This window comes from Achroia grisella, unplaced genomic scaffold, assembly GCF_030625045.1.
Source record: "Achroia grisella isolate CSIRO2021 unplaced genomic scaffold, CSIRO_AGI_Agris_v1 utg546, whole genome shotgun sequence".
Classification (NCBI taxonomy): domain Eukaryota; kingdom Metazoa; phylum Arthropoda; class Insecta; order Lepidoptera; family Pyralidae; genus Achroia; species Achroia grisella.
In genome coordinates this window covers 4,459,994-4,485,736 of record NW_026712931.1, presented here as the reverse complement: position 1 = coordinate 4,485,736, position 25,743 = coordinate 4,459,994, and the positions used below count along the sequence as shown (strand labels likewise).

At 31.4% G+C, this 25,743-nt stretch overlaps 1 protein-coding gene across 2 annotated transcripts in view; it reads right to left on the bottom strand.

Moving 5' to 3' along the window:
* LOC131848198 (myocardin-related transcription factor B) overlaps positions 1–21,124 on the bottom strand; it is a 39,369-nt gene extending 18,245 nt beyond the window's left edge. For both annotated transcript variants that reach the window (XM_059197981.1, XM_059197980.1), the window contains exon 1: positions 20,968–21,124. In XM_059197981.1, coding sequence (XP_059053964.1) covers positions 20,968–21,040 — 73 coding nt within the window. In that variant the 5' untranslated portion in view covers positions 21,041–21,124. The remainder of the gene's footprint in view (positions 1–20,967) is intronic.
* Between the last annotated feature and the right edge of the window lie 4,619 nt (positions 21,125–25,743).

The following is a 25,743-nucleotide window of genomic DNA, read 5'->3' as shown; positions in this document are numbered from 1 at the left end:
TTTATGAAATTCAAGGGTAGGCGCATGGAATAAGATTAACGCTAAGGTGCTTTCTATTATAGTGAATGAAATTCTACTTTATGCATATTTATACAAACTATAATGCACAAGTGAATTTGCACATGATATAACAATTGGTGGAAATTGGTAATCATATTATTTATAAAATGAGATTTAATTCTGAAGGCAAGTACAGTGTATAATAACGGACAGGTGTAAATAAAATATAGGGGTATTTGGACAGATAGCTGTATATATAGAACGTAGAAAAGAAATAAAAGTCGTTACTACACTTTTATCGTTAGTAATAAGTATCACCAGACGAATGCTACAAGGAAAATAAAGTCTATTTTATAAACTATTGCAATTGGTGCGGGAATAACTTTAGACAATATTCACAGCAGGCTAGTCGGCCAAGCGAATAACAAACGAGCAAAGCGAGCTCTGTTTTAGGTCAACGCTGAACAAATACCAAACGGGTCGCTCGGACGCTTCCGTGGTCTATTTCTGAACTGCATGTCGTGTGGTCGAGGATTGCGCTGTTGTTGCAACTTTCACTACGTACATCACCAAAATCGCATATAAACACACCCATCTATATCCTTCAATAATTAAATCTTTACAAATTGACTCATATACATTAGAAGATATTATTTGTGTTATCCTAGGTCGAGCAAATGACGTATTTTTATCAATACTATTTCTAATAAAAATGCCAACAACATTGAGAGCAATATTGACTAAATGTTATGAACTGATACTAAATACGTAATATTATGTTATAATTAAATGCTCATAATCTATAGGTAATTATCTTCTATTTTTGCATACAGGACTCACCCTACCATACGTATTATTAAATATTTGTAATTTTTAAACTTAAATGCACAAATATGTAATTAAATTCTTAGGTCGACTTAAGTATTTTAACAAATATCCCTAAAAATAAAATTATTCCTAATTTCAAATTATAGCTATATAGCCTTAGATCATGCCTTAGTTATTAGTTGCTCTTAGAGAATTGCTAACTGCTATTTAACCAAAATAAACTCAACTGGATTGTTGTAACGGAACAATTTTGTACATTGTATCATTGTTGTTTTTTAGTCTAAAGTCTTCATCTTTTTGTTTTTAGTAGTAGTGCAGTCTGTTGTACACAGATCTATTTTTTGGAATATTTGGTTCTCTTTACAATTAAATCTAATTTTAAAGAGTAACGTTTGATCAATCATAGATCAAGTACTGATTGCGGAAGTAGTCATTCTTATTTCGCGTAGTGGGCAACCCGATTCAGCCGACGTCTCCACTCCTATAATCTAAATAAGGAGCAAAAGTTCAACGTCCCGTCTGACTAGGAAGAAAACATCCAGAGACACGCAGTTCACGTCACGATTCCGCCTTTTTTTATAACACTCCACGTTCTCATAAATGCTACACATCTTAACAAAATTAACCGCACACCCAGTGATTACTTTTAGATTATTTTAGGATCAGTAAACTAGTCATAAACCGAAGATGACACATATGTTATGATTAATAAATATATAGGTCACTATAGCTGCAGACACCTGCATTCTCATACAGTAATGTCGATATAGGCTTAAAAACAGAATATAAAGAGAGCTATAATTCGCTAACGGTGGCGGTGCCGACGCGTGTGACTAAAGTGTGACGTAGCCCTTTGGCAAGCGCCGAGGCGTGAGACAGGAATTGCGTAAAGGTGTCGTGAACACTTCATTCGTACTGTCTCTGAGAACTTTTCACGACAATGAAAGTATAGAAATACCTTCATAGTCCGTCAACAGGAAAACAAATCATTTAGTAGGTACCTAATTAACAAACGTAAATAATAGAGCCACGGCGACGGTGTATTTTAATATTTGGAAGAATAATATTGTAAATAAGAAAATTATTGTGTTAAGAATATTTAAAAATATTATAATTAGTACTGACTATGTATTTAATTTGCATCGTAAGTAGCATTTAAAAGATATAAATTGTAGTCCACGAATAACTTACATTTTCGATCTATATGCGGGTCTCCTTATTGTAGAATGTAAAATGAATGGTTTTTACAAAATGTTTATTTAATCAAACGCTGGATTATATATGTAGGTATGTTAATAGAAAAATAGATACAAAGCAGCACAAACAATATGTAACGAGATTTATTTGATGACAGCAAATATGAGAATAAAGTGATAAAATTGTAAAAATAGGACGAAACACAAACAACAAATTGGAACGGATTTCAAATATATTCTATTTAAACGGACTTGTTTACAAATACCTAAAAGCGTCCGATTTTTTCATTATTGTCCCACCATTGTTTCATTCAAATTTAAAACATAATCTTCCTATAAGTAATAACAGGAAAATTGTCATGTGTCATAAACTCTTTTAAAATCATCAAAGTAGGTCAAAAACATATTAAAATATAAATGACAATCAGCATACTACTATGGTATACATAGTAGTATTTCGGGTTAGTATTTTATAAAATATTTTTATGAAAAAAAAAATTGTTGTCATAGTATAATACAAAAGCATTCAATGAGACAAGAGCGTGTAGAATTATTGTACTAAACTACAAAACTTAAACGTGGAAAAAATTTGGAACACTTCCAAGTAGCTGATTGATGAGGATGGTCATTTCGTACACGGCCAATCTCTAGCTTTTTCTTATTAGTAAACTAGTGGACGAGTCTATTTCTGTGACGCGAAAAACAAGCCACCACGAAATATGTCGTCTGGTCACAAAAAGTGAATCGTTATCAAGATTTTGCATTCACAAAATACTTATCGAGATAAATCAGAGGGGTCCTTCTTCTCACTTTACTTTAGTGCTCAATTACCAGAGTATTATCTGAATACTAAGTAATATAAGCTAAATAGGCCGGGTATTAAAATAATAGAAACTAAATATGCCAATATTTCAGCTCAATTTGATCCAATAATGCATTATAGGTTTACTAATAAAGCAAAACTTGTAATAGGACTAGAACAATAAAATCTGTCTTAATTATAAAAGTTATTAAACAAAACTATATCCGTATAATGTATATCCCAAATAAGATCCTTAGGAAATTGAATATTAATGGTAAAAAAATCCTAGAACAATAGTTGCTAACCTTCATACATTAAGCACATTGAAGATATTTTATTTACATTAGATGATTTATACCATATGCCTGGTATTGTAATTGAGATCATAACATTTAAAATACATTAACCTATTGTATAACTAAGAATGTTCCAATAGATTTCTAAACATATTTTTGGTATATTGACCGATTAAAAATCCCTTACTTTTTTTTATCGGCGTAAACAAGTGAACCTCATATTTATCTATCTAAATTATATTCCTATTCATAGTTTATTATTAGATTTTTACCTATATATTTTAGGTATCTAATTTGTGTTTACAACTACAATTTGTTCTTATAAACAATTCAATATTTATAAAATATGGGCAATTCTTCAAAATTTGGAATCTATTGTCGGCATCCATTTGACTTAATCTTATGTGAATTGACAATGCAATTTTACGGTATCATCCTTCTGGTCTAAATGAATCTAGAAGAATACAGTACTATGTTTTATCCCTCATTTTCCGTTGTGTACATAGGACCCATGTAGCTTGGCTTTGGGTTCTGGCCATTTTCTCATTGTTTAATATTTTTTTCAGAAATTCTGATATTAGTGAATACATTAAAAATTTTGTAATAAAAACATTTTTCAAACACAGTTTGTATCGTTCATTGTATAAATTGTAAGTGTCCTGAAAATAAGATTAGTCGCTGAAGTGGAACAAAAATGTGTCTCCTGATATCTATAACGGGATAGAGAGTTAGAAATTCATGAGGGCAAAGCCAGTGATTAATTATTAAAGTAAAGCTCTCATTTTGGCTACTGAAACATGCGTAGGTGTATTGAATGCGCTTAGCGACGAGATAAATAAAGCTAAAGAATCCACGTTTTGCACTATGCTGCTGATTTAATTGGCAAACTATAAAAGAAATGCCAACTGTTTTCTTACGTATTAAACCGTAACTATTTCTATAAAGCACGTTTATTGGATAAAATTAATTTTATAGCGAAGATTTCGAGTAGAAATAATAAAATATTTTACATTCTTTGCCAATAGATCAGAAATGGAGGCTGGAATTTTAAAATACAAAAAACCATGATATTTATTTATACCCTATAGTTTTTGTCTAATAATTAAACATGTGTAATAAAATAAATATTCTCCTCTCGTATCTTTAAACTTTCTGAAGGGAAAAACGAGATAAGGTGACAAAGACCATGTCAATTTTATGTGAGAGCCAAGAATTTCCGACAAGGCAATTGTCATGTTTAAGTATGGTATAAGTTACATTATTAGTAAAATTATGTATTGAGCCTTGTGATCTAGCGATATTTGTGCTTAGCTCACCTCCATACAAATAAGGCGTTATGCTAAGCATGTTTGTATCGTGACTATGTTTGTTTGCCAATAGTCCAATAGTTTAGACCAATAGTCTAGACAAATTAAATTATGACCATTCATTTCATTAGACCTACACAAAATTTTAAGTTTTCTGACCGTAACTAATTAGCCATCCAAATATTTGTCCCCTGGCCCCCGGACTCACCGAGTTACTGTAGATTTGCCAAGCAAACAGTTGTTCAGAAAAGAGGAACGTGAAGGTTAATTACCTGAAAGCAAATAATAAACAATTAGTAAAAAAGAACATTGTTAAGGTCTAATTTAATACACTAGCCGACTCATTACGTCACCAATACATTCCTATTCAAAATTAAAAACAGTATTTTTTTATTATTCTAGTCCATTACATTAGACAGTCAGCAGTATTTCAAATTAATCACTATACAATCTATAGTACACTAATGGACTAGCGAATCGCATATAGTTGCATCGCCACCATCATTACAATAAATATTTGTAGTAATATTAATTCAATGGTAAATTTTTTTAATGGACGGTAATGGAATGGTACCTCTGACAAAGCACCTCTGGAAAATGATAAGATGAGCGTGAGGGCTGGGGGTATAGGCACATAGCCCACCGTGACAAGTTGACCAGACATTAATAACAAAAGCGTCCAGGAGAAACCGCATGGAGGTCAAATTGACATGGTACATTGCTAGCTGGCAATGGGATTATTATTAACATAGGTATTACTAACAATCCCCTCTCTTCCCTCCCTCATGACCATTTTTTTTTATAGATGATAATGGAATGGGGTGCACCATTCCATTATCATCCATAAAATGCCTGCGTTAATAAAAGTTAATATTAAATTTTAAATCTAATCTCTTTTATCTACATATCAGACTTGTACAAAATATAAACATAACGTTCAATCAATTTAATCCTTATTCAAATTACAGTGCTTGGAATACAAACTTTTCTTCACTTGTATTTCATTATTTATTTAATTTAGTTATAAATTAAATAAATTAATATTTTTGTAGAATTGACATATTATTCAACTGGCACCTTAATCCGATGGAGAAAAAATTATCTCTTGAAAACTTAATAAAAACGTAAAAAATATATCAGAGCTTGTAGTAAAAAATATATACTTTCATTTCAATCACTTTAGTTCAACAGTATCTAAAACTATTCGAAATTATTATCATTAGTAGGCTGAGCCTCAATCAAGAGAAATCAATAGCATTGCCACTGCACGATATGATTTCCAATTCTTGGATTCAATCGGTTAGGAACCCTAAGATAGTAAACATAACCCTAACTTAGAATGAAAATAAATTAAAAATGGAATTAATTTAGATATTACTTCCATTGATAATTTAATTTCATTACACTATAAAGATAACATTAAAAAGTATTTCAATTCCGTAAACATTTGATAAAATGTAAATAAAATATAAGGCACAAATATTAAGTAGATTAATTTAATTCGATATAACACATACAACATACTGAATTAAATTTATTACAACTGAAACTTTGCATCGCACCTTCCTTCGGTTAGTACAGTGCAATCAGTAGATAAGATAAAAGAAGATAATTACGATAGAATGTCTAAGAAGTATTTGCAAGTAGGTTTCAAAAGTTATGATTTAACATTTCATCATTGAATTTGAAATAAACCTAATGAATTTCCATTATTATCGTTTACCAAAAACGTGTCTACATCATTATGACTAAGATTGAGACTAAATTAAACACTCTTCTCAGTCATTGTTGCCGAGAGCTCCGTCTTAATTTAATCCGGCATTTTATTGTAACTACAAAGACGACTAAATTCCAATGAGAATAAGACTAATTAATGCATTTACCTGCAACCGTTTAATAGGTCAGGCGGCTGAAGTTCGTTAATCTCTGAACTGGCATTATTTTCGCCGGCGCGCTACGACCAGAGAGCATCCACAGCCAAAAGGATCGGCCATTCTGGCGGTGTACCAAGGAACGCGATCATCGGCCTAACTCACGTACATTTCGAGACCCAAGTTGGCATTTTGTCTGCTTTAATGTACCACTGATATGTCAATATGCATGTGATCATTTTATATTAAAACTAGCTTTGCCCGCGGTTTCATCCGCGTGAAAATTATAGCCTATGATTGATTGTGATGCTTAATATTAGGCTATATTGCTGTAAAGTTTCACGTCCGTTCATTACTTTTGAGGGAAAGAGTAACAAACATCCGCATAACAAAAATTTCGCATTTATAATATTAGTAATGTGATACAAGAAAAAAAGTCTGCATGGTTTAAATCGAATTCATATGCCAGTATCTATTACCACAAAATAAACTGCATTTGGAGGCTAATCTAAAAATATAGAATAGTGCATATTGGATTAGAATAATTAAAAAACTCAAATGTTGCTGTTTATAAATAATGTCCATCGAATATCAAGGCAAACAAATATGTGATATAATTCTACGATGTTACAAAAGTTAAAGTCCGCCTGTGAACTTACTTTTAACTGTATAAAGATTTCTGTTATTACGTAATACGAATATTATTTAATAAAAGAAATCATCCGTTACAGAAAATATTGTGATATTATCTGCAACGGTGTGTTGTGACACAATTCTAACAATCAAAGAAATGTTATAAAACAATATTGTATTATAAACGTTTCTGTTAGTACGTAAAATATTTTTATTTACTATTATATTACGAAATCAGAATGATATAAATTATATATAATTTCACAAAGATCTGTATATAAAATTTATATAAAAAGTATATGCACCTGATTCTAATATATATCTGTTTATATATAAAATTTCGTTCATTAAAATAACATTCAAATCCATCGATTCATTTTTAATCGTCGAGTAACAAACTTACTGTCATCTAAATCTTCAAACATGTTTACAAACTTTCACATTTATTATATTAGGAGGATTCTCAATATCTAAGAATACCGTTATTTTAACTGCAGTTTAACTTAATAGTACAGTATGTAAAGAATAAATACATAAATTAACAATTTTGTAGCGAGACGCGGCGAATACCATGTTGATCTTGGACGTGTAGAGTGACAGGTGCGTACCACTATGTTATTTTAAACGAGTGAATCTATTTGTAATGTTTGCACCGTATAAATAGATTAATGACACATCAAGTCGGTCGATACCGGGAAATAATATATTTTCACAATTTATTATCCCATTAAATAATATTGATTATAATTATAATAATAGGTAATTGGATTTTTTTTATTTCATTTTGTCTAATAGCCATACGATTTATGAAATTCTTTAGAGAATAGTAGAGACTAATATGTTAAGGTAGGACACGAATCTAAGGTTCGAAAACAAGGCAAGCGTTTGTTAATTAGTCACGTAAGGTTCTAAAATTAGAGAACGAATATGTTAAAATATATTAGACTACAGAGGTCGTACAAAGCAGAGCTGTATATATCTTTTCGTTGCTTATCAATTTGTTACTACTGAAGAAAGTGTCGCTAATCCGTGATCCAAGGACAATGTCCATGAAATATTTTTATCGTACAGTACCTGAATTATGTTATCACATGATTATACTTTTCTATTATTGTTTTTTCACATGAGTAATAACTTACAACTTTAATATAAATGTATATATGAAATTGTAAATTTTAGAATGTATTGTACTTCTATAGCTAACCAACTAAGTATTATATTATTGCACTAAAAGTTTATTTATGAGAAGACCTTTACTAAGAGATATTACATCTCTGTGCATCTATTACGGAAAGTATTCTGAGGAATTGTTCGGATTAAGACCAGCTCCTGAGTTTCACCACCGTACCAACCGCCAGAAACTAAAATACCGTCCTGATCATCTGGATCAAAAGGCTGTCTTTACGAAAGTGTGATTGCAATTTTCTATAAACATTTGCCACGCACAACCACATTGTGGAATCACCTTCTAGCAATGTTATTTCCAAACTAATACGATATTGAAACCTTCAAGAAAAGAGCTTATTCCTTCTTAAAAGGCCGGCAACACATTTGCAATTCACCTGGTGTTTCGTGTGCTTATGTGCGGCTGTAATCACTGATTATAGGTGAGCCGCAAACTCGTTTGTCTATGCTATAAAAAACTTTATACTTGCTTTTTCTAAAAGCAACCAGTAAATTTCGATCAAAGATTTGTCATTCTGTTGTCTGTTGTCGCTCGGCTAATACTAACGACACAATAATTTACCAAACGTTTTTAACTCCTATTAACATATCTGAGCGCATCGATTGATGCATTGCGAAACCAGAACAAGAGCCAATCAGACTGAACTCGTGGCCGCCGCAGAGGATGACGCCCCCAGATGACACTGTACTGACAAAAATAAATATGCAAGTCAAACAAACACGGTATTTCCGGCGAACACGTGCATTCCGATACAATTAAGTTACACCACAAACAAATTGCATTACGATGCAATAAAAAGTATGCCCACCCTTGTATACGTAATGAATATCATTCAATGCTAAACTCTATACTCCTACAGTAAAGAGTAATATTCGCATAAACCGCAGATATTCGAAATTGGCCCGTGATGCGCCATGAATGGGCGTAATATTACGCAAGTTGGCTTCGCGTCCGTTCCTGACTCACTTGTACAGAATTAACATATCTAAAGAAGATTGCAGCCCCCGCAGCTGCACCACATATATCATAAACAAGCGAGCAAGTGTCCCAATTCCATTTTAATTAGTAAATATAAACCATAAAAATATAATGTTCACAGTTCATGACGAAATAGATCAAAAGTTTTTCATATTTTATTTTAGGGATAAGTCGTAATACAGAAAATAAAACAATTAACAATAACAATTAAATAATAAAACAATAAACGTAATATCTAATATTACTACGTCTGACTAAGTACTATTTAAATCCAAAGTGTCAGTAGAACCTACTAAATCCATAATGGCTTTTTGGCCGATATATATATATACATATATATTATAACTTTGTCTTCCAGCCCACAGGCTACGCTACTCGCCAGTAATGGTATTGCTCGAAGACTATGTCCGAGTTAAAGTCAAGTATACCTTGACATTACAAAAAATTGGCAATATAAGTTGCCTATCAATAAACAAGAAAATTATCTGACTTCGTTAATTATGACTCCGGCAAAATGACAAGCAATGTTTGCCAAAATGGGATTTAGATATTGAAATCTCTGGCGACTGTTCGGCCGTGTTACTGATAGTTACATATGAAATAGTAAAAGGACAAATTATTTTAAGTTTTCAATGTGACAGTGCTAAATTTCATGGTTTTTTTAAAATTAACTTTTAAATTAAACTAACATATCGTATATAAAAATAAAAAAGAAAATGAATTACTTTTTTATATAATTGGTATATATGCAGCATCCCCCTGATGTCCGTGGTAGTGGTCCTATAGGACTAAGTGTAAGTATACCGCCTCCGTACCCTCTAATTACACTGCTATATCTCACCCTTCAAACACAGTTTACAATGTAAACTATTTGATGACTGAAATAAGTGAGACAGAGGTAACTTATATAGAAGACTTCTACCTCGGTAAAGTTAATTAAAAAAAATTACATGAACCAATTTTAGCTTGAGTCATTATACAATAACTTTCCAATTATTCAATTGAGACGTAAATATTGTTTATTACAATTACATAAGGCAATTACGTATATTTTAATTAATCATACTAATTATAACTTGTAAACAGGAATGTACACACATTTTGAGATATATATGTTGTTATTTAAATACCTACCTACCTTGAAAACTGCATAAATAAAACGTAAGTTGTAACTGCGTTTCGAAATAATCAACTGAGAACATTTTAGCGCCATTTAAGATTCGCGTCAAATTGTGGTGAGCGGGTCGAAAGATTTGGAACCGTTTCAGTTAAAGCATCTGTGTTACGGACTTTACAGAGAAACAAAATAAATATTGTATTAAAAAAAGTTATTTCTGTCGGTGTTTCAGGGCCGCTGTATAGGAAACATTAGCAGTCAAAAGTTGCATACAGTTATTGTATGATGTAAAACTATTTACTATTATACATAACTTTATATTGTACATTATACCTATAATCGCAAACCACATACAACTGTGAAATTAATATACTTAACAAAAATGCATGAAATGTAGGAATTGGTAAAACAGAATAAGATAGAATATTGTGTAGCCGCAATAAATTATAACCATCACAACATTAGGTCCTTTGGCGTGTGCAGTGAATATGTCAGAAATAGATGATAGATATATAGAAATTGTTCAGTGAAGATCATTGAATAATTTATGCAGTAAACGCGCACCTACCTCTGCATTTTAAAACACTGACGTCAAATTCCACAAATTGGTGCAAACTACTTAGAATAATACGCATCTTCTACGTCAAAGAAAACGGAATTTCAATACATATTCATCTTGTGTTGAGATTTTTAGTAGAAATCTGACATGTAATCTGCGAAATAAGTTATCAACAAGGTATAACAAGTTTATAGTAATATTATAAATTCGAAAGTGTGTCTATTTGTTATATCTACTTGGTTGTGGCGAAACGGATCTTTATGTTTAGTATGTGATAGAATGTATCAAGAGGTCCGACCGACTATCTTTTGTACAAAACAGCAAACAAAGTCGCAAGCAAAAGCTAGTATAAAATAAATTATGCATTGTTTTAAAATTAGTATAGGTATCTATTTATATAAAACTTGCTATTAATAATAATTAATTCTTGCAGTTACATTATAAATGCCAAAGTACGTCTGCCTGTCTCTCAGTTTGTTAACTTTACACGACGAAAAACGGCTGAATGAATGTTAATATAAGTGAATATGATTTGTAGATAGATTTATCTAATACGAGGACGGACAGACATAGTCTATCTTTTATTTCAAACTAGATGTGCTCGTGGTTTCACCCGCATGAAATTTATAGTCTATGTATCATTCTGATGTATATTATACTGTAAAAAACTACAAAATCCATAGTTTTTGCGTGTAAGAATAACAATCATCGTTCCAATCTCATAAACTTTCGCGTTTAAAATATTAGTAGGATAAGATTTAATCTAATAGAGATGAAATGCATTAAAATAATGTAGTTTTGAAATGGTGAAACATATTTACAAGTAAAAATTATCGTAAAAATCGCATTCAGTCTTATAATGTGACTGTAGTAATGTCATTTATCAGTTGAGAATATGACCGAAATATATTTAAAGTTCGTCCATTCTCGATATAAAGTTAGTAGAAAAATGTATCGTGTCGCAAATTATTCCAGAGAACTATTTTGAAAGGTGGCCGAAATACGTCCAATGTAACATGTTTAATGGATGTCGCTACAACTTTGAAATCTTCCATTCATAATATGTTTATAATATATAGTGGCCTTATTTTCTTATATTGCAAGAACGCAATGTGGTACCTCGCCCTATTTTAGACTGTAATAAATTGTATGCACCATTTTTAATCCTCAGTACATAATTTTTAATCATCATAGCTTGCAAACTTATCTAATATGTATACAATTCTCGAGGACAGGTTTCATGTATATTTACTCCTCCGATTTTGATGAAATTTTATATATATATGGTATATATTCAGTAGGTCTGAGAATAGGCTTAGGTATAACTAATTTTACACCCTAAGTGTTAAGGGTGGATGTGGTTCACATCAATTTTTCTTTTTTATTATTCCTTAATTTTTTTAAATTTTTTATTTTTTATTATGTGGCATTAAAAATAAATACAATTTCACCCTTCTAACCTTCAACTCGAATTTCTAATAGCGATTTTAATGTATATGGCAAAACAATGTTTTCCGGGACAACCAGTATATATATATATATAAGTAACGCTAAAAAACAAAATTTTTACTTGAAATCAGCTGTAATTAGGTTTGTCATGAAATTATCTAATGGATTACTCTAAAAGTTAAACTTGTCTTTAGAAATTGAAAGCGATGTGTTAGCGTCCAGTTGACACGACTCCAAGATGCTGTCGGCAGATAACGGTAATATGGCTCATATGGTCGGTGCACCTCGTGCTAATCGCGTTCGACGACACCGCCATGTTATCTTAATACATGTTCGAGAGCCAATATGTTCATAATGCATATACACCGATTACAAACCGCTGTCATTAATGACAATACATTTGATGGTACAGTAAGTAAATCTTACTAATATTACAAACGCGAAAGTTTGTAAGTATGGATGGACGTTTGTTCCTCTATCATTCAAAAACAGAATTAAAATATTTTAATGACATTTTACAATAATACAGCTTATACATAAGAATAACATAGGGTATAATTTAAAAAGATATAAGTAAATTGGGCGAAATATAATGATAAATTTCAAGTAAGTGTGATGCAGACGAAGTGGCGCGGGTCAGCTAGTGCATAAATTGCCCTAAGTTAAGTGGAGCTAGTATAAACGTAATTATACGTTATGGTTTTAATAGAAAGAGACTGGCAGTTTGCGAGATCTATACAGACATGAATTACATTAAATAGATATAGTAAATGTCTGTAACGATATGCAGTTTGTTTCAGAGTATATTTTTTGCACCAATTAGTCTCCAAAACAAAATTGTACTTTGGATAAATTTTCAGTTGCATTTTCTACATAAAAACTGTCTCTACTGTGAGCATTGAAGTTTAATAGTTAGTTATAACGCTTAGTTTCTATCTCTGTCTGTAGGGGGCCAACACAGCATGTAGTGCCTGTGAAGAGAGTGCATTCCGGCTATTCAAAAATTTCGGACAAACACTCTAGTTATGTGTAGCTATAATTCCTCAAAATTACACCTAATATATTATATCTATAAATTACCTACTATCTATATCTGTATATAACTACCAGCCACCAGCTGGTATGTTTTATACTGTTTTAATATATCACATAATGTAATGTAAATATCAAATGAAATAAATAAATAATATTATATTAATATCAATAACAATAAAATAATTTTAATACTCTAGGACAAGATGGTAAATAGCAGTACAATTTAGTGACATTTACACTAAATAGCGTCATTACTCACATATAATTTTTTAATATAAAAAATAAAGAGGTTTCATCGACATACTATTATATTATCTGACTGTAAAACTTCTATCTGCCAGTTTATGAGAGAGGTTCAGAAAGAAAAGTATAAAACCGGATAGTAGATCGTCAAAAAAAAACAACGAGGTCAGAATTTAGAACAAGGACAACACGGCTAATTACTCGCCCACATTGTCGATAGTATTAATATTTATTCAACCGACTGCCAAAAAGAGGAAGTTTCTAAATAGATTTTTTTAAGTTGCGCAATATCTCCACCAAATCCTGTAAGATTTTTTATTAACAATAAATCTTACAGATAAAACATTGAAAGATTATATATATATTCAGCATAGACAGTGCCATTTTAATAAAAATCATAATCAAGAAGTCAATTTGAAATTGGCCAGTATATTAAACAAGCAAAAAATAATACAACGAAAATAATTATTCTTTTTATAGTTGATTGAAAATCCGTATTATTCGTTAGCATTAGGGAAACACGTCACAGAATTGAATTTAATAATATATTAATAATAAAGATATTTTGTTACGGTCTCAGAAAGAGTTCATGCGAATAATTACAATGTGTATGTTAAGATTGAAGATTCATTTTCTTATTGAATTCTATTCCTATATTCGTTGTATACTAATTTCATTAATATTGAAAGTCATTTATAAAGTTTTTTTTTTCTTATGAAACCAAATCCTATATTCTTCATTTATTATTGACTAGTTTTTACACGCATCTTACCTGGCGTTTCCGAAACATATCAACTATGCTATTACAACGTTATTCATCCCAAATGCTGTACGACAAATTACAAAAGCATTGCGTCAAGTTATTAGAGTTATTATCAAAAAATTAATTACTTAGTAGATTAATTAATACAAGAGCATTATAAGAGGAAAAACGCCCTTAAATTAACACTCCACACACGCAACTAGGTATGCATAGGCATGATGATGGCACTTTGTTTATGATAATACGGTATTATGAACAGATAGTTTGAATTCAACAAGTGGTTTATATGTGAATTACACAACCACAGACAGTCAGTGCCAAAATTCTATTTGTAACGACAAACCGAGACCGAGTATATTTAACTGCCACCCATAAACTGTCGAATGAGGTAGGTACTGTCCTCCTGCGACGCACAACAATCGTTACAAAATAATCAAACAACAACAACAGTACAAGGTCTATGCTCGTAGTTAATCCTATTAAAAAATATATACTCTAACTACATCAAAACTCATGAACATGAAAAAACCTGTATAGATAACAATGATTAAACTGAAATGTCATTAAACAATTCCGAAAATTCTTTCACCTATATAAAATGTACATTATCGAGGAGAATGAGAGGTTGCATTTTGATAAAAAAAAATATTAAAATAGGCACTTACAAATTTCATTAGTGTGAAGTCATGTGGATTGCTACTGCTATTATTATCGCTATGTTAGAGTATACACGGTTGAGATAAAATTAATATGTTTAAATATAACAGTTAGTGTGTAGGACAGAAAGCCACAGTCCTGCAACGGATGTAGGACAAGTCAGTTGCAGCTGTAAATTTTCACTGATTTTGTTAGTATGTTTTACTGTCTGTTTGTTACAGTACAGAGCTATATTGCAGAAACTATGGAATCGAAAATCAAATACAAATAGACTGTGTTAGCATTTAGAATGTTTATAATTGCATTAACATAATGTAACTAAAACATGATGAATCAAAATAACAACTTAACTTTTAAAATGCCACAAAGGTACAAAAATGTTTAATTGTAAGTATGCTAGTTTAAGTGGAATAGAGTTTCATAATGTACACACGAAACAAAAAATAATATATTTTTAATCTCCTAATATTTACCTTGAGAAGCAAAGATTTTATGAGAATCTTTTTAAAAGAAAAATAAAAAGTAATTATAGTTTATATGGAAAGGCATTTGTCAAGAGTACAGGAAAAATATTCAGCAGCTTTATATAAATCATAAATAACCGTTCATATTGTTCTGCATAAAGAAATACTTATTATGTTTACGATTTTATTCTTACAAATGTAATTACTTTTATACTGTAATCAAATATATTTATACTGTAATATTGTTTTAATAACACAATGTATAGTTTTATTATTCAGTATGAATCCTGACTTTAACAATAAATCTTAAATTAATACTGCTGTTTTCAATTACTAAATATTTGTGATATTCATTTTAATGATGTTTCATTTAACAAATGATTTACATTTTGATTTCAGATTATGATAGTATATCTTGAATGTATGATAAGATTTTTTAAATATTAACGACATTTTGATGACTCGACAGTTATGTGACAGTTAGACATTCATGATATAAAAAAATCTTTATGATCATTATTGTTTTATTATTTAAAACATCGACTACGAGCTGATTACGAGACATTTAGAATTTTTTTATAATTTACATTTTACGCTACTACTGCATGTTCTTGAGTGCACTATCGGCGCGGCTGATTTACCATACTAATACCAACTTAATGCACAAACATTATATAGTTAAGTTACTTTTTTGTTAATGTTGAAGAGAGGATACATAAATCATGCCCCTAACAGATAAGGAATCAATCACAAACATTTCCTCCAAATGATGGGCAGTTTAATTACATATTGCGTACGGGTTACGTTTCTGAGAATAATTATGAGTTTGTTTGCGATTCCTCAAAACAAACATTCCGTTCTTATGGGCGACAGAGTTACTACCTACCTACACTACAACCGAGACGCCGACGCTTGTTGCATAAATAGACACATTTCTTGGATGGAAATTCACGACTTTTATTTTAGGGGCAACAACGACATCGAGGAAAAATGCACGTCTCATAACTACAACGTAATTTTTACGACGTGAAAAATAACAGTTAGGTGTTAAAAGATTTATATCGTACTAGAAAAGAAAATACTATTTTCGTAATAGCCGTTTTTAGGATTTAGATGTTGTTTAAGCAAAGTTTGTGTGCCATTTCGTTTAATGGGAAGAAGAGTTAGAAAATAAGTAGAATGTTGTGGAGGGTGGAGAATACGTTTAATCTCATCAATAATTTAGTAATCGAACATCATGCTTTTTCAATAATCGAAACTATATGTTTCGATTATTGAATGTTTTCGGGTTTGTTTATGTCTTTATCAACCTGGAGACAAACGTCTTGACTGGTTTTAAATATGGTGCTTGTATGTCTTTCTTAAACTCTTATCAAGAAAACCCTACTAAAACATTTTTATAATATTTAAATAATAAAAGTGATTTGAAATACCATCTAATTAAGATTACGCGTTATTTACGTACGCAGTCTATTAAAATATAAATTTAAGTCAAGTCAAACGAATGCAGTTGAATCATTTACAAAATGAGGTAACTATTCCCGTCACAGAAGTGGATACATTGACGACTCATAGATACAATAATATTCAGTGCGTGGTATTTTTCAGGGATGTTTAATTCTTATAAGCAATTTAATTTCAATATTTTGAATAAAATAGATCCAAATAACAGTTATTCCCCAAACTATGAAAAGACTGACCGGATAACGGGTTAAGTTGCTAAGAAATCTTGTTTAAAATTGATATAAGTCCTGCAGACTTATATCAATTTTGTGTAATATGTAATTAATCTGAATAAAATAAAAATAGTTAACAATTGTGCTATATAATCAAACCAAAGCTGGTGGAGCACCAACATATAAAGTGAGGTGAAGACAAAGTCCAGGGGACAATGCGGAGGTCGATCTGACAGGAGGAGATAGCAAGCAATGCTGCACTAATTTAAATTATTAATAACCTACTCCCTCCTTCATAGGAGTTAAGTAGAACTATAATAGATTGAAGGATTATATATATTGACTTTAATATGTTTTTATTGAACCTACTTGCACAACATCGTGGGAGTTCCATGATAGAACTGAAAAACAATAACATACTAATGGAAAAACAAGCCGTGACGTTACAGGAAAATTGTAAATTAATTTAAAATGTAACAGTTACTTTTCTCTTGTCAGCCAGTATCATCGTATTAAATATGAATTGACTAACCAGAGACATGATTTTCAGCAACAACATTAACAAAAGATACTAATTAATTAACAATATACCGTCAATCTTATTACAATAATGAAATTATCTAACTATCGAGTATTCCCAAAAGCTGGATACTTGTGTTATTGTTTGTAATTATATTACGTAGCTGTTAATGATGATCGATGATTTCATTCGTTGGTATTCGTAGCGTCTCGGTCTGATCTTGGGGCACGGTAATTAATCGGCGTCCCAACAGTCTGGCCTGCCGTCCGCCGGTGACGCCACACCTGTCACAACACTGTTTCTGATACCGTCACTCACACACCTCCATCATACATACAAACTCTATCTATAGTACAACTATACCAACACGTGGAGCAGGCACATGCCTAAATATTTAATAAATATTTAATGTGGACTTGAGGCGATATAAGGTAAGATTTGTCTGATGAAATTGAATAAAATTAAAAATGCTACAATGTGGATTGTATCAGGTTGATTATTTGAATTAGAATTTTCTTAAATAAATATGTCGGCGAAATAAAATTATTGACAAATTAAATAAAATATGAATCATTTTTATAATAAGGATACATACTGTTTACAACAGGAGGTCATCTTAATTAGATCGCATCAATAGTGCTGACTGCGGTGTCTTCAGAAGATAATGACATAAAAAAAAACTTCCGAGAAACTTTCCTTTTAAAAAAATCTATAATTATTACCTGTCTACTCTGCTAAGGGAGCATATCTATTTGTTTAAGATTTTATTATGACTATCAAAGGAGAGGTGATCAAATTATTTATTTAACACAAAACTTATCTATTTCAATGTCAACCACTGAAGTTTTCCTAGTCGCAGCTTAGATATTGGTCCACTAGACCTTAGACACTAATTAGTACTCGCTACGATAAACAACAATATTACAATATTGTAAACATGTAGTATTCAGAGGCAGCGGCGCGTGCGACGTAGACGTCCTACAATTATACAAGTGACAAGATTCAACATAAGATATCGCAAATGCACGCCGAAACACACTTGTTTATGACTTTTACGAGTCTAGTTACATAAGTAAACCCTTTTAGACTTGTTTACCAACTACTTCCGGCGAACAGACGCTTTATGACACAAGTGAATAAGAATAAGCTAAATCCTACTACAGTTTAACCAAATAACTGAGAACAGAAAACAATACATTTGCATTTTTATATTGCTATACTTTTAATGTGATTGTACGATGTCAAATTCCGTTACTTAAACTACCGTAAAAAGAGAAATGAGTAATTAAGAAATATAATTTTAGTAGATAGTAGGTATTATGTATCTAAATTAAATACGGATACAGCACTAACAAGTGTCCCAGTAAAACTTATTAAATATTATAGTGTGGTTAAAGTATTTAGTATGGGCAGTGCAAGTACAAGCAATTATATAATTTGTACTTAAGCTGCAGTAAAAAAACAAAAATGGGACCCATTTTCATTTTGGTAATAAATAAAAGCATAATATATCTATTTTTTACAAAAAATCTATCGTGACTACAATTCTGAAAATATAGTGTAATATGCAAAAAAAAAATACGGTCGAATCCAAAACCTCTTCGTATTGGCTTCGTACTAGCAATTTTTTCGTTGGATTGTAGATATGAAATCGCTGGTTAGGGTCCGATGTCATCTTGGCTTCTTTATGTAATTGGAATGACAAACAAGAAGACAAACCATCTAATGCTACGTTGTAATTGTCACCTACATATGTACATGAACGACATTACACAGCGTTGACGTTCCGGTGGATTAAGATGGTATGCATTGTACCTTGTAATTCACCGCCATATCTCAAAAACAGCCGATTTTTTTATTAATGAAATTGGAATGGCAAACAAGCTGATTGTCAACGTGATGGGAAGCGACAACCGTCGGGTATATACATGACCTGCACTACGGATATAACGTTTTAACTGACAGTACTCAAGCGCAATTCGCGAGAATTTGGCCATTTAAGAGGACTAACATGTTCTTACTTATAGGTATATTAATTTGTTTGTGTAATAACGTATATTACATTGTTTATTATATTTGGATCATGAGAATCAAAATTAATTTAGTAATACTATTGGTGAAGACTATTAATCGACAATTGCAATTCAATATGATTAGTAACATGTAAAATTACATCGTTATACTTCTTAAAATAAAACAAGCCTGTGTAATTTCACTGCTTGGTGGTGGAAATAGGTGATACAGGGTTTCAGAAAAAAATATGATTTCCATATATCTATACCGAAAGGCGTACAGGGCTAGCTTTTCAAATATTCTACAACTTACAATTAGTATATTCAACAAATAACAACAAATATTTATATATATTTTGATAGTAATTACTGCTTAAGAACAGAATCTCAGATAGTTTTTTTTTTATACCACCAAAGTATATTTATGATAATTTCCCACATTTTGTTATAAAAAGTACAAAGTTTGCTCCTTGTCAAAACAAATTTTAACAAAACTGGTAATATTAATTACTCGTAACCTACAAAATACATGAAGGCAGAATCTATAAAACAAGACATTTGTTAGTCAACATCATTGCCAACATAGTGCATAAATTAAGTCAACAAGAACATAAAAGAGTAGCTGTTTCTGGCATAAACTCGTTATTTCCCATTACTTTGAGAATTTCGGAAAATCCTTTCTTAGTATACTGTCAGGTCCTACTCCTATCTCTAAGGTAAGGCTACATATTGATAGATCAATAAATCAGCTCTATTAAATGTAGAGTTAAGCTAACAGGGGTATAAATGTGTAATTATGTGTATGTTATTCCTAATAAATATATAAATTCATTCAAACGATAAATACTCAAACCATTTATGAATGCATCAGATTAAAGTAAAATTATTCTGCAAGATTAAAAGTAAAACCTATTAATACCAACTTGTTTGATTTTAAGAAAGTAGAACAACTTTAAAATAGTTTACAAAATTCCACTTAATTAGTATCTCCATCTAGTTATTTTTTTGACCAGTTTTATAAGAAAATTTTTCATTCCAATTAGTCGAAATTTCAAAACCTTGGTTGATTACTCTTCATCGCATGAATTAGTACAAAAATCCTGCATCACAAGCAATACGAACCGTAGGTCTTTTTGGTATAAAGTTAGTGCAAAATGAGATCTAATCTTTAGAAACAATCTGTATAATTTCAAAATAAAAACAGCGATATTATTCTTTAATATTATGTTATTTCAGAAAAACAAACGTGTCATATGACTTTTTAGCGCGAGGCATACGGTGTACTTCTCTGGTGAGTTTTGCAGGAACCGACTGAACCACATTGTATGCTATTGGTTAGAGCAACACCTGCAGCGCAAAGCATTGTGTATCGTACCGTCGCAGTGTCTGCAGCGCTTGGGCTCCGGGGGTGCGAGCTCGTCGCCGAGTTCGCGGTGTCGTACCGGCATGGCGGCGCATCACGCGCCGGCGCCGCCACCTCGTCAGTAAGGCTCGCGCGCTCCACCTCGACCGCTCTTCTAGCGGCGGCGGCGTCGCGGCTGCCACTGAGCGACTGCCGCCCGCCCCAGCCGATAGGCGGCGCCCGTTTGCATGTTATTTTGGGCGGCAATGAGTCACAGCTCGGCCTGTTTGTGGCGCCCGCGCATCTTAGGCTGCTCACGCTTAGCTCTGCAGCCTTCGACAGATTTCTACATCCTTCAAGTTGCACAGAATTTGCCACGTACATTTTTGTGTCAGCTATAGAAGCCAGAAATGCGATATTCTGATATCCTGAATGCATCACTTGTTTTTATTTTTACTTGTATTAAACATATGTCGTTGACTAGAAATTTATTACCTATTTGCGTGTTGCTAATGCCTGATATATAAGCATTTAACGATATTAGGATTACCCACAAAAAGAGGTAAATGTTAACCTTCTTTTCTTTCTTCATTTTTTCTAAGGACTTGATATTAGAAAACCTTTAATGCAATAGAATATTTAATTATCATACAAATGCTGGCTACCTTGCCGGTTCAAAGGGCATATGAGCCGTTCTAGTTTTATATATCAACAATGGTATAATCTCCATCGATATTGTCTCTAGACTAGTCTAAACTAAACCTCGACAGGGCAGCTTAAATGTTAAAGGCTGAAATTCCTCTGAAATTGTACCCATTGTTATGTGGTGACACTCGTTTTAGGGTGTGAGGATGAAGGCCTCGTTGATTGCAATCGGTACGATAACACAATCTGCTGCATTGTCGCTAGAACATACTAAAGTACAGTCTTGTATTGTTACTCTCTCAAGTTACTGAATCAATTATTCTAAAACAACTAACTAGCTAACTAAAAAACCTAACTATAATTGTTTTAGAATAATTGATTCAGTAGTAGTTCAGGGGGAGAGGGGACAGATATTAATTAGAACTAGCCTAGACCTGACCTTGTTACTGTTGTACCTGACCATTGATATCAATGAGGGTACTATTGCTAGTGTACTATATCAAGACACCTTCATGCATGCCTTTCTAGAAACCAATGTGGTTAATTATTGGTATTTGTACTGGTACTGTGATGTGCTGACCAATCTGACCTCATACTATCATTCTCCACTGGTAACCCATTGTGTGTATGGATGCACCTAGTCTATTAGTTTATTAACAAACAAAATACCTAAACCAAATTTAAAGGAAATAAAATACAAATTAATAAGGAAAACCAAAAATATAATTATATATATTATAATAATTGTATAAAAGTATCCATATTATGTGTTGTGGATACATGCTTTTCAATGCAATCCATGACAGTATTTGTCAGTTCAGTAAATATATTTATTTATCATATATAGTCATAAATGATAAATAAATATATTTACTCAAACTCAAACATTCTTCTTATTAAATGCACTGCACTTCAGTAAATATATTTATTTATCATTTATGACTATATATGATAAATAAATATATTTACTGAAGTGCAGTGCATTTAATAAGAAGAATGTTTGAGCAACATGTCATATTACAGTAGGATACAACTCCTTAAAATTAACATACATTGCTGCAGGTAAACTGTTTTTCTGCACTATGGACACAAGATGTTAACATATTCTGTCGAAAGTACAAGTTGTACTAGATAGTTTATAATTGAAACTATATTTGGTTAGTTCTTTATTTATAAAAAAGTTGCTGATGTCTGTTTTATTTTTATGCATGATAATGGAATGGTGCTCCAGCCTATGCTAACGGTTTACACTGGTGGGGCACCAGAGGAGGTTGATAGGATGAGCATGAGGTCAGGTTAGTTGGTCATGGTTTCCAGAGGGTGGAAGAGTGGAGGTCAACCTGACATGGTACATTCCTAGCAATAAGATTGTCAGTTCACATTACTAACAATACCCTTTCCCCCTTATATGTCTTTTCTTCACATACTTCTAAAATAACTTCTAGTGGATTACACTATCACTTGAGACTTTCTTGAGAGTTTATTAGTATTACTTATAGTATATTTATTAGTTTTTTAGCTATACAACCACCATCCTGTATACCTGTAGTAATTAAGGAATTGCATTCATTTTACTTGTTTATATTACATATATTATTTTAACATGCCTAAGTTTTAATGGATTCCCTATATTATATAAATTGCTAAAGCTATACTCTTAAATATTAGTCTTATTAGTGTCGAAGTTTGATTAAAATAAATATATTGTGATTCATACATAATATGAAAGGTGCATTACCAGAGGTAGACTGTAAAAAGTTGTCTATACCTCAGTGTCATTATTTTCAGCTGCCAAGCAGCTTACTTTGTAGTGTTCAAAAACTTAAAAGTTTTAGGGTGTAGATTAGGCAGTAAAATTACGGGATAAGAAACTTGACATGTTATTCCTTCATAATGGTAACACATGAGTGGTATCACAGGTGTCACATAATATTGTGATGTACATAGTGTTGTTTATGTATACAGGTTATGCTCACCACTTACCATCAGATGGACTGTATGCTAGTCTACTATTCCAATTACATTAAAAAAGGTAGAATACCAAGATATTGCAAATTAACTGCAGATTTTAACATTAAAAAAAATTAAATCAAGCTTATGAAAAGGCTACTAAATGATGTTGTAATATTTAAATATTGACTAAATATCCCTTTAACAAGGACACATTCTCTGCAGTGTGATGGAAGGTGTTATGATTGAAATGATAATGAATAGAAATCAATAAAGTTTCATATTACAGTTATTTTGTAGACAAAGTTCCAAAGCTATGAAATTACTTTTGTTTACACTACCATCTGTATTGTAAACACGCAAAACAATATATTACAATTTATATATTAACACTATCACTGCTTGAAATTCTTTATAAATATCTACATTGATTAAGTTACGTTAGGCAAAGAATATTAACTAGCGTTATTTTAAAATATATACCTACAAAGTAGGCTGTACAATGTACATACATAATACGTTTTTCTTTTAAATTTCGATGGAAATGACTTTTTGGTCGACCCTTTCTGTAAATGTATTAGAAATTAAAAGGATTATTGTCTACAACTACAACGTGTGAAATAAATAAACTGCTAATCAACAAGTTAATAATAGATAACTTTTAATGCGTAGTGTCTGGTTACCGTACATTCCTCACCAGTGTTATCTTATTAGATGCATTAAAGGAATATTTTTAAGGAAAATAATCAATATTTCGTATCTTAGTTAACAAAATAACAAAGTTAAGAAACAATAGATTTCAAATATTATGTATATTTCTATCAAAAGCAAGCAGATTGAAAACAAAGTAGTGGGCGGCGATGTAAAAAAAACTCACCTTTATTAAAATGTTGTAGTAATCACTAAAATGAAATTGTTCATTTACACAATATCAATAGGAGTGTCCAATATTCAAAATCCATTACACCACGTCACTGCATAATTATGACAAGATTTATATTCCAGAAATAAATAGATCACCTGTAGTTTTGTGAAGTTTTCAGCCATTTTAGATTTTTTTTTCACGGACAGATTATATGTAGAAAATGAAAAGATTCTAGGCCACAGATACAAACGTGACATATGTTTTTTAAACTATGTAACTAGAAGGTACGTAAAATATCCAATGTAATACAAAGCAAGTTTCAATATGTCGCCAGTAGAGAGTGCCATTGTATTATAATTTAAAAAATAATAAAAGAATCCACCAGTTACTAGAAATATAATGATATACAATATTATAGTTCAAATAAGTACATATAATGATTCTTTGCTCATTATTAAATCCGGAGTTAGTAAATTTGTAGTTTAATCAGTTGTAGTGTAACAATTAATTGAAGGTCAGTATTATTGATAACTTTTTTTATAACTTATTTAAATTTAGTTTTATTGGATGTATCCATTTAGCAGTCCTTCGTAAAGTACAACTTAACTTACTAATTGTTCATAAAATTTTGTAACCCACCTATATTAGTCAGTTATTGAGTCAATACCGTTATTACATAGATGCTCGACTTGGAGTTTCATTACACAATATATCAGGAACATCCTGTACTATATGAATCTTCCGAAGAAATATAAAAGTAGATGTATGAAAATTAAGCAAAAGAATAGAAACCAATAGCACGATATTGCTCAATAATTAATTGTTAATCCGTAATTAGCGTGAAAAATTATAGGTTGATAAAATGCGACCTATGGAAGGTTTTAGCGGTCTAGCACACTGCCTTATCTCGTAGTGAGTTAGATTCTCACGCAATGCAAACGTTTGTATCTTAAGCTTACTTTAATATTGATTGGAATAATTTCTTTTTTATTATCTATATACGTATCTAAAGTGAGTATCGAACGGTTTATTCTTGTTACGATGGATCACACGAAGCAAACGTTTGTATTCATGAGCATGATTTTTTATGTTGGTTTGGTTGCTTTCTGTGTATTCGTGTTTATACCTGTCAGTTGTTCAGCACCTGCAATATAAGCTCTGCATAGTCTGTAACTAGATGGCGCTGTGTAAATTGTCTTGTTTCAAAATTAAGTATGCAGTTGCTTAATACCCATTAGTCCTAAATGGGTTGGCTAACTTACTTTGTTACTAAATGGGTTGTTATTTTTTCTGGACTGTCATTATTGCTTAGTTTTTTTTCTGCGTAGTTCCGGGTTTAAGTTTTATTT